Source organism: Oratosquilla oratoria, chromosome 25, assembly GCF_046742065.1.
Source record: "Oratosquilla oratoria isolate Oo_2021 chromosome 25, ASM4674206v1, whole genome shotgun sequence".
Classification (NCBI taxonomy): domain Eukaryota; kingdom Metazoa; phylum Arthropoda; class Malacostraca; order Stomatopoda; family Squillidae; genus Oratosquilla; species Oratosquilla oratoria.
In genome coordinates, this window is record NC_134801.1 from 53032540 (window position 1) to 53045039 (window position 12500).

At 44.5% G+C, this 12500-nt stretch overlaps 1 protein-coding gene across 4 annotated transcripts in view; it reads left to right on the top strand.

Moving 5' to 3' along the window:
* LOC143038961 (uncharacterized) overlaps positions 1 to 12500 on the top strand; it is a 216601-nt gene that overhangs the window by 155595 nt on the left and 48506 nt on the right. For 3 of the 4 annotated variants that reach the window (XM_076208794.1, XM_076208792.1, XM_076208795.1), the window contains one exon: positions 2813 to 2922. The exons of the other annotated variant lie outside the window; for it this stretch is intronic. In XM_076208794.1, coding sequence (XP_076064909.1) covers positions 2916 to 2922 — 7 coding nt within the window. In that variant the 5' untranslated portion in view covers positions 2813 to 2915. The remainder of the gene's footprint in view (positions 1 to 2812; positions 2923 to 12500) is intronic. 4 annotated transcript variants of the gene reach the window in all.

The following is a 12500-nucleotide window of genomic DNA, read 5'->3' on the forward strand; positions in this document are numbered from 1 at the left end:
GAATTTTTCAGTAAACGTGACAGACTTTGGAACTGATCTATTCCCACTAGTGGCCATACAGGGAACGAAGGACCAGGATATTCCCTGAGGTATATATCCTCTTGTGTTTCCCTAAAATAAGTATAGTTATCTTAAGCTTTTACATGTCAGGATCAATGTTACATTTTTTTTCTGTGTGTGCGCAGAAAATAGTTTGTGCGCAAACTTTGCCTTCTCCGGAAGGTATGTGCGCATCCATGCGAGAAACCATCTGATCCTTTAAGCAAATACCCACAATTTCAAAGTTTGTATTACAGATTACCTCCACCAAGACAATTATTGGTTTGACGGTTGGCAAGTTAGCCTATTTCTAGAGAATTTATAAGTTGATGTTTGGGTGGAACTTCGTTATTAAATGGGTTTTGATATCATTGGAAAACATTGTGTGCGCACATTTTTTTCTTTATGTGCGCTACTTGTAAAACATGAGTGCGCGCGCGCACATGCGCACAGCTTAGAGGGAACGTTGGCCAGGATATGTATGCCCTCCCCAACACACACAATGAATAAAGGTCGTTTCTCATTACCACCTGGCAGAAAAAAATGTAAAGAAGGACCGTCCTCTTTTAAAGGTTAATAGTGAAAGTGTAATTCCGTTCCAAGTCGGAATCCCCTCTCCTCCGAGTGAAACTTTAAATTCTCGCGTTGAATTTACCACCCTATAGATTATTGAAAACATCTTAAGGCCTTATCACACTGGGGGGTTATTTTTCCTCCGACTGTTGGAGCAGATTTACAGGCCGTAGCTCTCGGGAAGGAATCTGATATGCTGCTGCTGGAGGAAAACAGTGTTTCTCCAGTATATCAAATGATATTTATTGTAAATTGTTGAGAAAGCAAAATATTATACCAGAGAGTGATTTTAGGGCGGAATTAAAAAGTGCTGGAGGTGGGCGGTTCCACCGATCAATAAGAGGTTGGAGGAAAAATAGCCCAGTGTCATAACACCTTTATTCAGTGAATATTTTAGGCACTTTAGTGTCACCCCTTCGGACCAAAGCAAAGCAGCATTCCTCTTTGATCGAGAACTCATTTCCAACTCAAAAAGAAAGAAGGCTGGGCACTCTGATTTCTTCCCTCCCTCCCTCCCTCCTACCGATAGCCCTTCGTGGATGGGTCTCTCCTTCGCCCCATCGAGGACTCCACTGTCTCGTGGCCATGTCGACCCTAGTAACGACTCTGAAGACATTTAGAAATTGCATTTCTGCCTCAGAGGAAGCAAATAGGACACTGGGATTATTAACTCTATATTTTGACTTTAATTAAAAGTCCTGATATCACCTGCCAGTTTTATACTTCACTGATCCGCTCACACTTATGATATGCTGTTTCTGTTTGGTTCCCAGATTTTATTAAACACACCCGCCGTGGCTCGGTAGAACTGCGCGCGTCTGGTAACTTTGTAGGGAGTTCGGCTTCTGCTCGGACCCTGATCGCGGCGCAGAGTTTAGGAAGGGCTTCATCCACTCTGGGTAGTGCCCCCCCCCCCCTCGACCGCTGACTGCTCACCTCGGACCCTTCTGGGGCGACTTGGTGACATCACCGTATGTGTGTGTGTGTGTGTGATGCATCAGCTTCCTCCGCGTACCGTCACTGATGTGGCATAGCGTGGACACCGTCACTCCTGCATTCGTGTATTATGAACTGTTCCGAATCACCTGCAAAGTTGAGGTCCGAGCGGGTACCAACCCTGCTAACCACGAAAAAAAGTACATTGGCGAGCCGCAAGACTCATATAAAGATATAAGAAATAAAACATAAAAAAAACCACTTAAAGCACTTGAACTTGTTTTCCCTAAGAAGCGCAGACTTAAGGTGAAACTTAATAGAAGACTTCAAGATTTGAAAGGCAATTGACGACATCGAATATCTTTTCTTAATAGACCATAACCAGACAAGAAACGGTCTGCTGAAGTTGCTAATGTATAGATTTAACCGAGAAGTACTGACAAGATGGTGGGTTTCACATCAGTATTTGCTATTCACACAGTAAACCTCTTCGATAAATATAATAGCAATAATGCTACTATTCTATTGATATCGGTATTGTTGGAGATGTTTATGTTGGTTTGTTTATGTGTCTTAAGTATACAAAGGTTTGTTCACGTTTGCTTAGAAAGGTCTTTTTCATTAACACATCGTCACGGCCCTAAGGTGTTTGCGAATAGGACGCATACGGACAAAGCGATAAGACGTCATTCATAAGCCACGCCTCTTATGCCCTCACCTCCGTGTGGAACCGCCTTTATTGTCATATATGGGAACCAGTCCCCGCCCCCTTCCCCACCCTCCACCGTCCTCGTAGATATACTCGTACTAAAGCTGAGAAGAATATGGAGCACTATTAACTTTATTTCAGGCAGTTGTATTTTTATTGCCAGATTTTTTTAGAGTTAGATTAATTAGCGTCAAGTGTAGAGATCACATGGTCACCATAAAGCAGTAGCCGTTTTCTCACGGGGGTAATATAAAGAGCCTGGCAATAGTGACGATTTTTCTTTTTAATAAAGAAACTGTTTGAGCCACGTCTATAAAAGATGGTTCCGGACTCACTGCGATGAGGGTTTCTTTGATAAGATGGTGATACAGTTAGGATGACCTAAAAGATGTTTGTTCACTGCAGAATAGAAAATGAGAGAAAGGGATGGCCAGTGAAACACAAAGCCAAATCAGTAGTAATAGCGAAAGGAAGTGATCAAATTATATTAGATATAGATTCTGTGCATATTTTTCAGTTGTTACTTTAAACTAATGTTACCGCTTTATTTTACAGGTAATGACGAGGAATGCTCTGTACCGACATTGGCGGCAGCGCTCATGAAGCGATATGACGTCATGTCGGTAGAGACGGCCGTCGGCCCTCGCATGGAAAGAGTATGAAAGGTATCCTAATAATTCCCCATGTTTACTGTAAGTATTTTTCCTTGCCATTGTCGTTTCCAACCTGGACGGGCCTCCCTTTTCTAGCCTCATTTAGGAATGTATCAAGAGCATCGTTGAAATAATTTTGTAGTCGCAGGAATCAATGGGGAGTGTGGTGGCTGATCATGCCAGATCGTCAACATCTAGAGGGAGGATTCGAGTCCCGCAAGTCAACACGAGACTTAGATCTCCAAACTCCGACAAAGCAATGCATGCCTAGCCCCCTCGCTGAGCGGCTAACGACTGAAATGTTAAAATGCTGCACGTACAAAATGAATAATAAGAAACAATATTGCACAAAGCTCCACTAGATTTCGACAGATGTGAAGTGGTCTTCTTGTGTGTTGGCAAAAACGCTGATTTGTAAATTCTTAATTTTCGTCGGGCGCTCACTGTTTTACCCTTGTATAACATTATAATAAGAATGCAGCTTTAACACCGAGGGTTCTTTTTTCTAATTCCAGCATATTTCCATTAAATTGTCGAAATAGACGCAAAAGCTTTGCGGCTTTGCCTGACCCTCAAGTAGTGTGTGTGTGTGCGTTGTTTTGGGGGGAATATAGACGTTTATTATCTGTACTAATCGACATTACTTACTTCTCTAACAACTACTTTGAGCCACAGATGTCGAGTCTGCACTCTGGGCGTTCTCTCTCATTACAAGCAAGTTTCGATCCCTCCCCCCCTCTCTCTCTCTCTCTCTCTCTCTCTCTCTCTCTCTCTCTCTCTCTCTCTCTCTCTCTCTCTCTCTCTCTCTCTCTCTCTCTCTCTCCCCTCACTCTCCCTCTTTCTCCCTTTCCTCTCTCTCCCTTTCCGTTCTCTCCCTCTCCTCTCTCTCCCTTTCCGTTCTCTCCCTCTCCTCTCCCTCCCTCCTTCTCTCTCTCTCTCTCTCCCCCTCCCTCTCTCTCTCTCTCTCTCTCTCTCTCTCTCTCTCTCTCTCTCTCTCTCTCTCTCTCTCTCTCTCTCTCTCTCTCTGTGTCTCTCTCTCTCTCTCTCTGTCTCTCTCTCTCTCTCTCTCTCTCTCTCTCTCTCTCTCTCTCTCTCTCTCTCTCTCTCTCTCTCTCTCTCTCTACCTCTCTGTCTGTGTCTCTCTCTCTCTCTCTTTTCTCTCTCTTTTCTTCTTTCTCAATCTCCGTCAATTTGGGAGGATCGGTGGACTTCGGTACCACCATGAATGGTTTCGAGCTCAACTCTAATTAGAGACCTCCCCACCCACCCGAACTACCAGCAGCTTAGCGCCTCGTGGCGTACGTCAGTCTCCCCACGTCACGTTACGCTGTGACGATCTGGGAAGTTAATTGTGGTACTGTTACTTGTTTGCGCCACACGTTTCGTTCCGGGTAACGGAATCCGGCCCTAGCCCGGAAGAAGAAGAGGAAGAAGAAGAAGAAGGAGGAGGAGGAGGCCCGGCCCGGCCCCCGGAGGACCCTCTTTCGATCCGGCACCGCGGTCGTCACGCCCGGGGCCGGATTCACAAAGCCTGTCTTCAAGGGAGAAGGGCTCTCTCTCTCTCTCTCGCCTCTCTAGGCTCTTTTCAGAAATCGGCCCCCTATTAGTGTCATGTATCACACTTTTCAGAGAATGGAAGTCGAAGAGAACTATCTCCCTCCCTCCCCCCCCCACCACGTCTTCGAAATTTGTCAACACCTTCACCCTCCTCTGGAGGTGCAGCCCTGGGGGGATGACACTCGCTCTCTGAACCTCTCTCCATAAACTATTTCCAATGGACGACTGCTCCCCCTCTCTCCTCTTCCCCCTTCCTCCTCACCCTCCTTCTCCCCATCCTCCTCTTCCTCCTCCTCCTCCACCTCCTTCTCCCCTCCTCTTCTTCCTCCTCCTCCTTCTCCTCCTACACCTCCTTCTCCCCTCCTCCACCTCCTTCTCCCCTCCTCTTCTTCCTCCTCCTCCTTCTCCTCCTCCTTCTCCTCCTCCACCTTCTCCCCTCCTCCACCTCCTCCCCCCCTCCACCTCCTTCTCCCCTCCTCCACCTCCTTCTCCCCTCCTCCACCTCCTTCTCCCCTCCTCCACCTCCTCCCCTCCTCCACCTCCTTCTCCCCTCCTCCTTGTCCTCCTCCTCCCCTCCTCCTTGTCCTCCTCCTCCTTTTCCTCGTTCTCCTTTTTTCCTCGTTCCCCTATTCGCTCTCTTCCTCCTTCTCTTCTTCCTCCTTCTCCTCCACCTCTTCCTCCTACTCCTCATTCTCCTATTCCTCCTCCTCCTCCTCTTTCTCTTCTTCATCCTCTTCCTTGTTCTTCTTGTTCTCCTCGTTCTCCTCGTTCTCCTCGTTCTCCTCCATCTCTTCCTCCTCCTCGTTCTCCTCCACCTCTTCCTCCTCCTCCACCTCCTTCTCCACCTCGTTCTCCTCCTCCTCTTCCTCCTCCTCCTCTTCCTCCTCTTTCCTCTTCCTTCTCTTTCCTCTTCCTCCTCCTGTTACTAACTGGTGATATAGAAACCAACCTACACTCCTACCACACGGGCAATACTTCTCCTGTCCTCAGGAGACCTATGGAAGGGCCTAGGGATCGCTGCTCCTCCCCCCCCCACCCCCACCCCAGTCAGCGAAGCTCGGCCGCAGCTGGTATCATACGAGTTCCCGGCAATGAAAGACGTCCTATGCGCGTGATTGCGAGCATCATCATCATCATCGGCAATGGTGAATAAACCTTCCTTGGGTGGGTGGTGGGGGGGGGGGAATGTCGGCATTCCTGGCAACAAATCAAATACGAGAACACCTGTCACGGTCCTACATGTGACAAACTGGACGAAATCACGACGCAAAGACCAGTACTTACTGGGAGGGCGAAAGGATCCTACTAACTTCCCGGCCTTTCATCCAGTCGAGGACTTGCATGGACCTCCCCCACCACCAGCCACCCCTACCCCCAACCCCCATCACCCCCACCCCTCACCACCACCACCCAAATGCTCACCGTGTCAACACGAACACCTCCAACGCTATTTTCGCCTCAGTACCGCCGGATTCCAAAGTTTGGCCTCAGCCTTGCGGTATCTCTAACTGCAGATGAACTGCACCTTAAGAGACCTGTTCAGCTTCTTTTCAGTATTTCAGTGTAACGGTGAGTCTTATTCGTATGTGCGACATTTTAAGGATGCAGAAACTGTCAGTGGACAGGAATACGACGAAGTTGTCATCGAAGTTTGGAATCTGGATGCACTTGTTCGTCCTTCAACTTCGTCTCGGCAGCACATTACCATAATTGCCGGCACGCAAGACGCACCCTTGTGTAAGACGCACCTCTGTTTTACAAAGATATTTTGAGGAAAAAGATAGCAGGCTTCATCACACATTCATTGGTAAATATTTTAGGGTGCTTTTGTAGGGAAAATGTATGATTCTGTGCATACGGCCGTATTAGACGCAGGGCAATTTTGGGATATAAAATAAAGAAAGCGCCTTTTACACTCCGGCAAATACGGTAGGCATAGATGCCTTCATTACCAGGGTCTGAAGTTTTTACTCCACCGATGGAACATTCCCTTGACTAAAGATAATGAGAATGTTTTCGTTAATATTTTCGAGCCATTTACAATGAGTGACAGCGATGACAAGGCAATGCTGCCCACAGGAGACCTCTAGGGCTATGACGAAGAGGTCGAAAGAAAGCAAATTACAAAATTTGGATCAGGTGTTTATCCAAGTTGATTTTAAAAATATGAAATGTAGTATATTCAATTACTTCAGCTGGAAGTTTATTCCACTCACAGACGACACAGTTGGCGAAATTATTCCTGTCTACTTCCAGGCTAAATCTACGCCCTAACGGCTTGAATCCTGAAAATCTCGTCCTGTTAGTATTCAACGTGAAAATATTCATTTCCAATTTTGGTCTGATCAGTTCCCTTTAATATTAAAATCTTAAACACGCCCCCCTTTTTTTTTTATAACAAATTCAAATGTTTTAATGTTTACACAACTTGAGTTTTGTTCGTAACGTACTTGATGACTTTTGTTCTGTCTAATGACCAAGAGATTTTATCTCTCTGGTGGACGTTTCCCAGATATAAACAGCAGCTCTTCATCCCAGCAGGAGATCAGAGCGGCCTCCTTTCGTTCTCTTGGGGTAAATAAAGATGATGAAATATTTTCTGAAGGTGATATGCTACTTTCTGCAATGATTATATCCTTGCAGATGTCATCTTTATTTCTGACTGTTCGTCGTAGTGCAGGTTCTAAGTTCTGTAGAACTTGTCCGTTGGCATCCATAGTCTCCAATTGGAGGGGCGTGTGTGTGTGTGTGTGTGTAGGGGAGACTGGGACGCGTGGAAGAGACGGGAGAAGGGGCTCTATCGCCCGTTCGTTCGTTATTGCTGGAGACTCTTGCTGCTGCCGTCGACGACGACGACGTGAGTCATTCCCTCTTTCTCACGGCCCTGAAGTCGGCGGTGTCTTACGGTACTCGCCGCTACCTATGGACCTCACGGTCGACGATGCCTCTGCACGGTAATTAGCAGATGCAGTGGGCATAGTACTAAACATGCCAGCTTTACTCTCATGTATTTAATTCCCTAGATTGCTGCCGCTCGGGTTGTCACTCTTGCGTTGCAAAAGATTCTTCAATGGGGAGGGAGGCGTTCATTCGATCTGGTCTATCGATCAGGTGTCGCTCCGTGATTCCACCTGGTCCTCGAGAGAAGGGAGTTGTCACCCATCGCTAGACAGACAGACAGGGCCCCGCTATTGATGTGGGTGGGTGTGCGTCGACCAGCCACGAGCCAAGGCGGCCTAAGAAATGGGCGGCGCGGCGCGGCGCGGCGTCCCTCGCGTCGTTCTTCTTCTCGGCGGCCAATCACACAAGTGCCTCGTGAACTGTCCAAATGCTTGTATATACATGTATATATATATGCACACATATATATATATATATACATTATATATTATATATATATACATATACATATATATATATACATATGTATATATATACATATATATATATACTGTATATATATACATATATATATATACATACATATATACATATATATATACATATATATATATATATATGTATATATATATATATATATATATATATATATGTATATATATATATATATATATGTATATATATATATATGTACGAAAAAAGCTGGAGTCCGGGAACCATAATGGTGGAAACGTAGAAAACACCAGACTCAGGAGTAGGTAATTTATTCCCGACGTTTCGAGTCCTGTCCGGGACTCGTCCTCAGGGGATACAATGGGATACAGTGAATTACATGTTCTTAATATACTAATAGCTACGTCCGCCGAGGGGGACGCGGTAACCTGTCATGTGAGAGAAGGCAGGCGCTATGATCTGGTTCATGCGAGAGTGTATGGTGGTGGAGGGGAGAAGGTAGGCGCTGTGACCTGGGTCAAGCGAGACCTGGGTCAAGCGAGAGTGTGAGGTGGTGGAGGGGGAGAAGGTAGGCGCTGTGACCTGGGTCAAGCGGGAGTGAGTGGTGGCGGAGGGACAGGGGGGGAGGGGGGGGAGGGAGAGAACTCTCCCTCCCCCTCCTCCCCCCCTGTCCCTCCGCCACCACTCACTCCCGCTTGACCCAGGTCACAGCGCCTACCTTCTCCCCCTCCACCACCTCACACTCTCGCTTGACCCAGGTCTCGCTTGACCCAGGTCACAGCGCCTACCTTCTCCCCTCCACCACCATACACTCTCGCATGAACCAGATCATAGCGCCTGCCTTCTCTCACATGACAGGTTACCGCGTCCCCCTCGACGGACGTAGCTATTAGTATATTAAGACCATGTAATTCACTGTATCCCATTGTATCCCCTGAGGACGAGTCCCGGACAGGACTCGAAACGTCGGGAATAAATTACCTACTCCTGAGTCTGGTATTTTCTACGTTTCCACCATATATATATATATATATGTATATACATATATATGTATATATATATATACATATATACATATATATATATATATATGTATGTATGTATATGTATATTTTGGTAACAGAATTGTATTGATACAGGAACTACGAAAAATGTAGTATTTATGTGCCTATGTCTGTGTGAGAGTATTTATATGTATGTCTGTGTGAGTCAGTGTTTGTGTGCGTGTGTGTGTGTGTGATTCACAATGGTCTTGGATCACGTGTTGGACTCGTGATCGACAGCCATTTCCCTCCCGGAACAGATCTCAGAGCTCATATACGACCGATCTATGGGTAATGCTGTGACCTAACACGCACGCACACACCCAATTCCCCGCCCACGAGTGTGTGTGCGTGTGTGCACGTGTGTGCTTGCGTGTGTGCACGTGTGTGCTTGTGTGTGTGTGTGTGTGTGTGTGTGTGTGTGTTCGTGTGTGTGCGTGCGCGCGCGTCTAATTGTGTTTACCTAGTTATATACTTGTGGGGTCCCATCTCTGAGCTTCCATTTGTCAAACTCAGCTGTGTGTGTGTGTGTGTGTGTGTGTATGCATGTATATGCATGTATGTGTGTGCGCGCAGGTGGTCACAAGTACACATCACACATATATGCACCTGCACTTGCATTAAGACTGCGTGCGTCTTCGCCTTTTTAAGATGATTTCGCCGAATTGCCCACTTGGCACCCACCCACCCACCTGGCCAGTGCGGCCAGGGTCTCCCCGGCCGCATGAGCCCACTCGGACGAGCTCGGTCCACTCTCCTTTCGGCACGTCCGGCCGGCCGGCCAAGCACCAAGTCATCGGCCCAAAGAAGTGGGGGAAGGATCGTTTCCATGTCGCCAAACTGCATTTCACAAAAATTTCGTCATTTTGTTTTGCAATATTCCCATTTCGCCAAACTCTTTAACCAGCCTAAACGTAACGTAAAGTAAATTGATTTAACGTAACTTAACCAAACCTAACCCAACCTAACCTAACCTAACCTAATCTAATCTATTCTAACTCAACCCAACCTAACCTAACGTAACTTTTTTTCTAAAGACGATTGACACTGCTGCTGTTTTACACACACCACACACACACACACACACACACCCTTTCAACGAACGGACGGCTTGAAGAACGTTCTGAAGAAAAGTGAAGATTGTGGATCCCAACGCAAAGAGAAGTGCCTTTTTGTATTTGCAGGGTGGGGGGAAATTGCTCGTGGGGTAGTGGGAAAGTAAGGAAAGAGGAGAGGGGGAGGGATTGCTGGGGAAATGGAAGGTAATGAGGAGGTGGAGGAAATGGCCCTGACGGGCCGCCGTAAGGTAGACAAACGACCCCAAGACGAGTTGGATGATGACGACATGTCTAATAGGAATGTGAAGATTAGAGGTATAGATAGGAGCAATATAGCAGAAAGTGATGAGAATATTTTCAAGGGATTTAAAGAGGGTGGGGGGGACACAACCCCCCCCCCCGACTGACAAGACTAGAAGAGAAGGTCGATAAGGTGATCGAGGACTTGGAGAGTAGGTTAGGTCATATGAACACCATTTTACAAAGGGTTGAAAGATTGGAAGAACTGGAAAAGGCGAATAAAAACTTAACTGATGAAATAGAAGACCTAAAAAGACAGTTAAGAGAGGTAAAGGTGGAGAGAATGAGGAATTGAAGAAGAATAGTAAAGAAAACAGAGAAACGATAGCTAAAGAAAGTAAAAATTGGAAGAAAAGCCAAGAAGGGAATAAGGTTTCATTCACTGACATAGTCAAACAGCAATTGAAAGAACATACTGAAGACTCAGTTATTAAAGTGATGAGACAAAAGGAGAATATAGTAAGGGATTTAGCAGACAAGAAGAAATGTATAATTATATTAGGAATGGAAGAGAAACACAACACAGATAGAACCACAAGAATCAAAGAGGAAAATGAAAAAGTAAGCCAATTACTAGAATCAGTTCAGGAAGATGAACCAGGAATTATGAAACAAATCGAAGAGAAATTTAGACTCGGAAAGTATAGCACAGACAAGACCAGACCAATTAAGATTAAATTCAAGTCACAAACAACGGCAGAGAATATCTTATCCAAAACAGGGAAACTAGCAACAAGTGAACAATACAAAAAGATATGGATAAAAAGAGAAATGAATAAAGAGGAAAGAGAGGAAGAAAAGCAGAAAAGACTGGAAGCTAAGACAAAAAACGAGAACAGAACGGAGTCAGAGAAAGAGAGATTCTATTGGAGAGTAGTGAACATGAAACTAAGGAAGTTCGACATACAAAAGAAAAACATAAGGGAAACAGAGAACACAATGGAAGTGGCAGAAAACTAAGAGTGTCTTACACAAATATAGATGGATTAATAACAGGATTGAATGAGCTGAATGATTATTTGAAAGAAAAAGAACCGGACATAATGGGAATTGTAGAAACAAAATTAAAAGGCCCACTACCACCCAACAGTGTAGGACATGATGCATACAATTATTGGATTAGAAACAGAAGGAAAAAGCAAGGGGTGGAGTTACGTTCCTGACTAAGAAGGATATAAACGTGAAAGGTGTCATATATGGAAAGAATACAGTAGAGATGATTATGATAGAAGTGGAAGACAGAGATAAGAAGAGCAGAAAATTTGTGATCAATTATGTGCCTCCGAAAACAGCCTCATGGGAGGAGAGTGAATATAAAAGTATGTTAGAGGACACAAAGATAGCATTAACTAAAATAATGGAAGACGGAGGAAGAATAGTTATGATGGGCGACTTTAATTGCAAAGAAATCTGCTGGGAAGAAATGACAGTAAAGAGTGGTGATGACTCATGGGGAAATGCTCTACTTGAGATGATTACTGACCATTCAATGACACAATGGATACAAGAGAACACTAGGTATAGAAATGAAGAAGAACCATCGAGGCTAGACTTAATAATTACATCTGAACCTAGAATAGTGGACAAGATTGAATATAAAACACCAATAGGTAAAAGTGACCACATATTGATTGAACTGGAACTTAATGAAGAAAAATATATGAAAAGAAATGAACAATATAGAAGAGGAAGAATGATGTATGAAAAAACAAACTTTGATAAAATAAGAGAATTCTTCCAACAAGAAAACTGGGAAGAAATATACAAAGAAGAAACATCAGTGGAAGAGAAATGGAATATTTTGACAAAAATTTACAAAAAAGGAGTGGAAAAGTATGTCCCAAGACAAAAACAAGAAAAAGAATATGTAAAATGCTGGTACAACAAAAGTTGTAGGGAGTTAAAAGACAAAAGAGACAAAGCCTGGACCAGATGGAAAAAAGACAGAAGACCTGAAAAATGGAAAATATATACTGGTTATAGAAATGAATATGTACAAAAGTGCAGAGAGGAAAAAAGAAAATATGAAAAAGATGTTATAGAAAAGTGTAAAGATCAACCAAAACTATTCTACAGATTTGTAAACAATAAACTGAAAAACAAACAAGACTTGGAGAAATTAAGACAAGGAGGAGTTGAATACACTGAGGAAATGGAAATGGCAGAAATTATGAACAAACATTTTAAATCAGTGTTTACAAGGGAAAATATACAACCTGAAGAGATTGAGTGGAAAGAAAAAGTCCTCCCTATGGAAGAAATAGAAGTAACAAAGAAT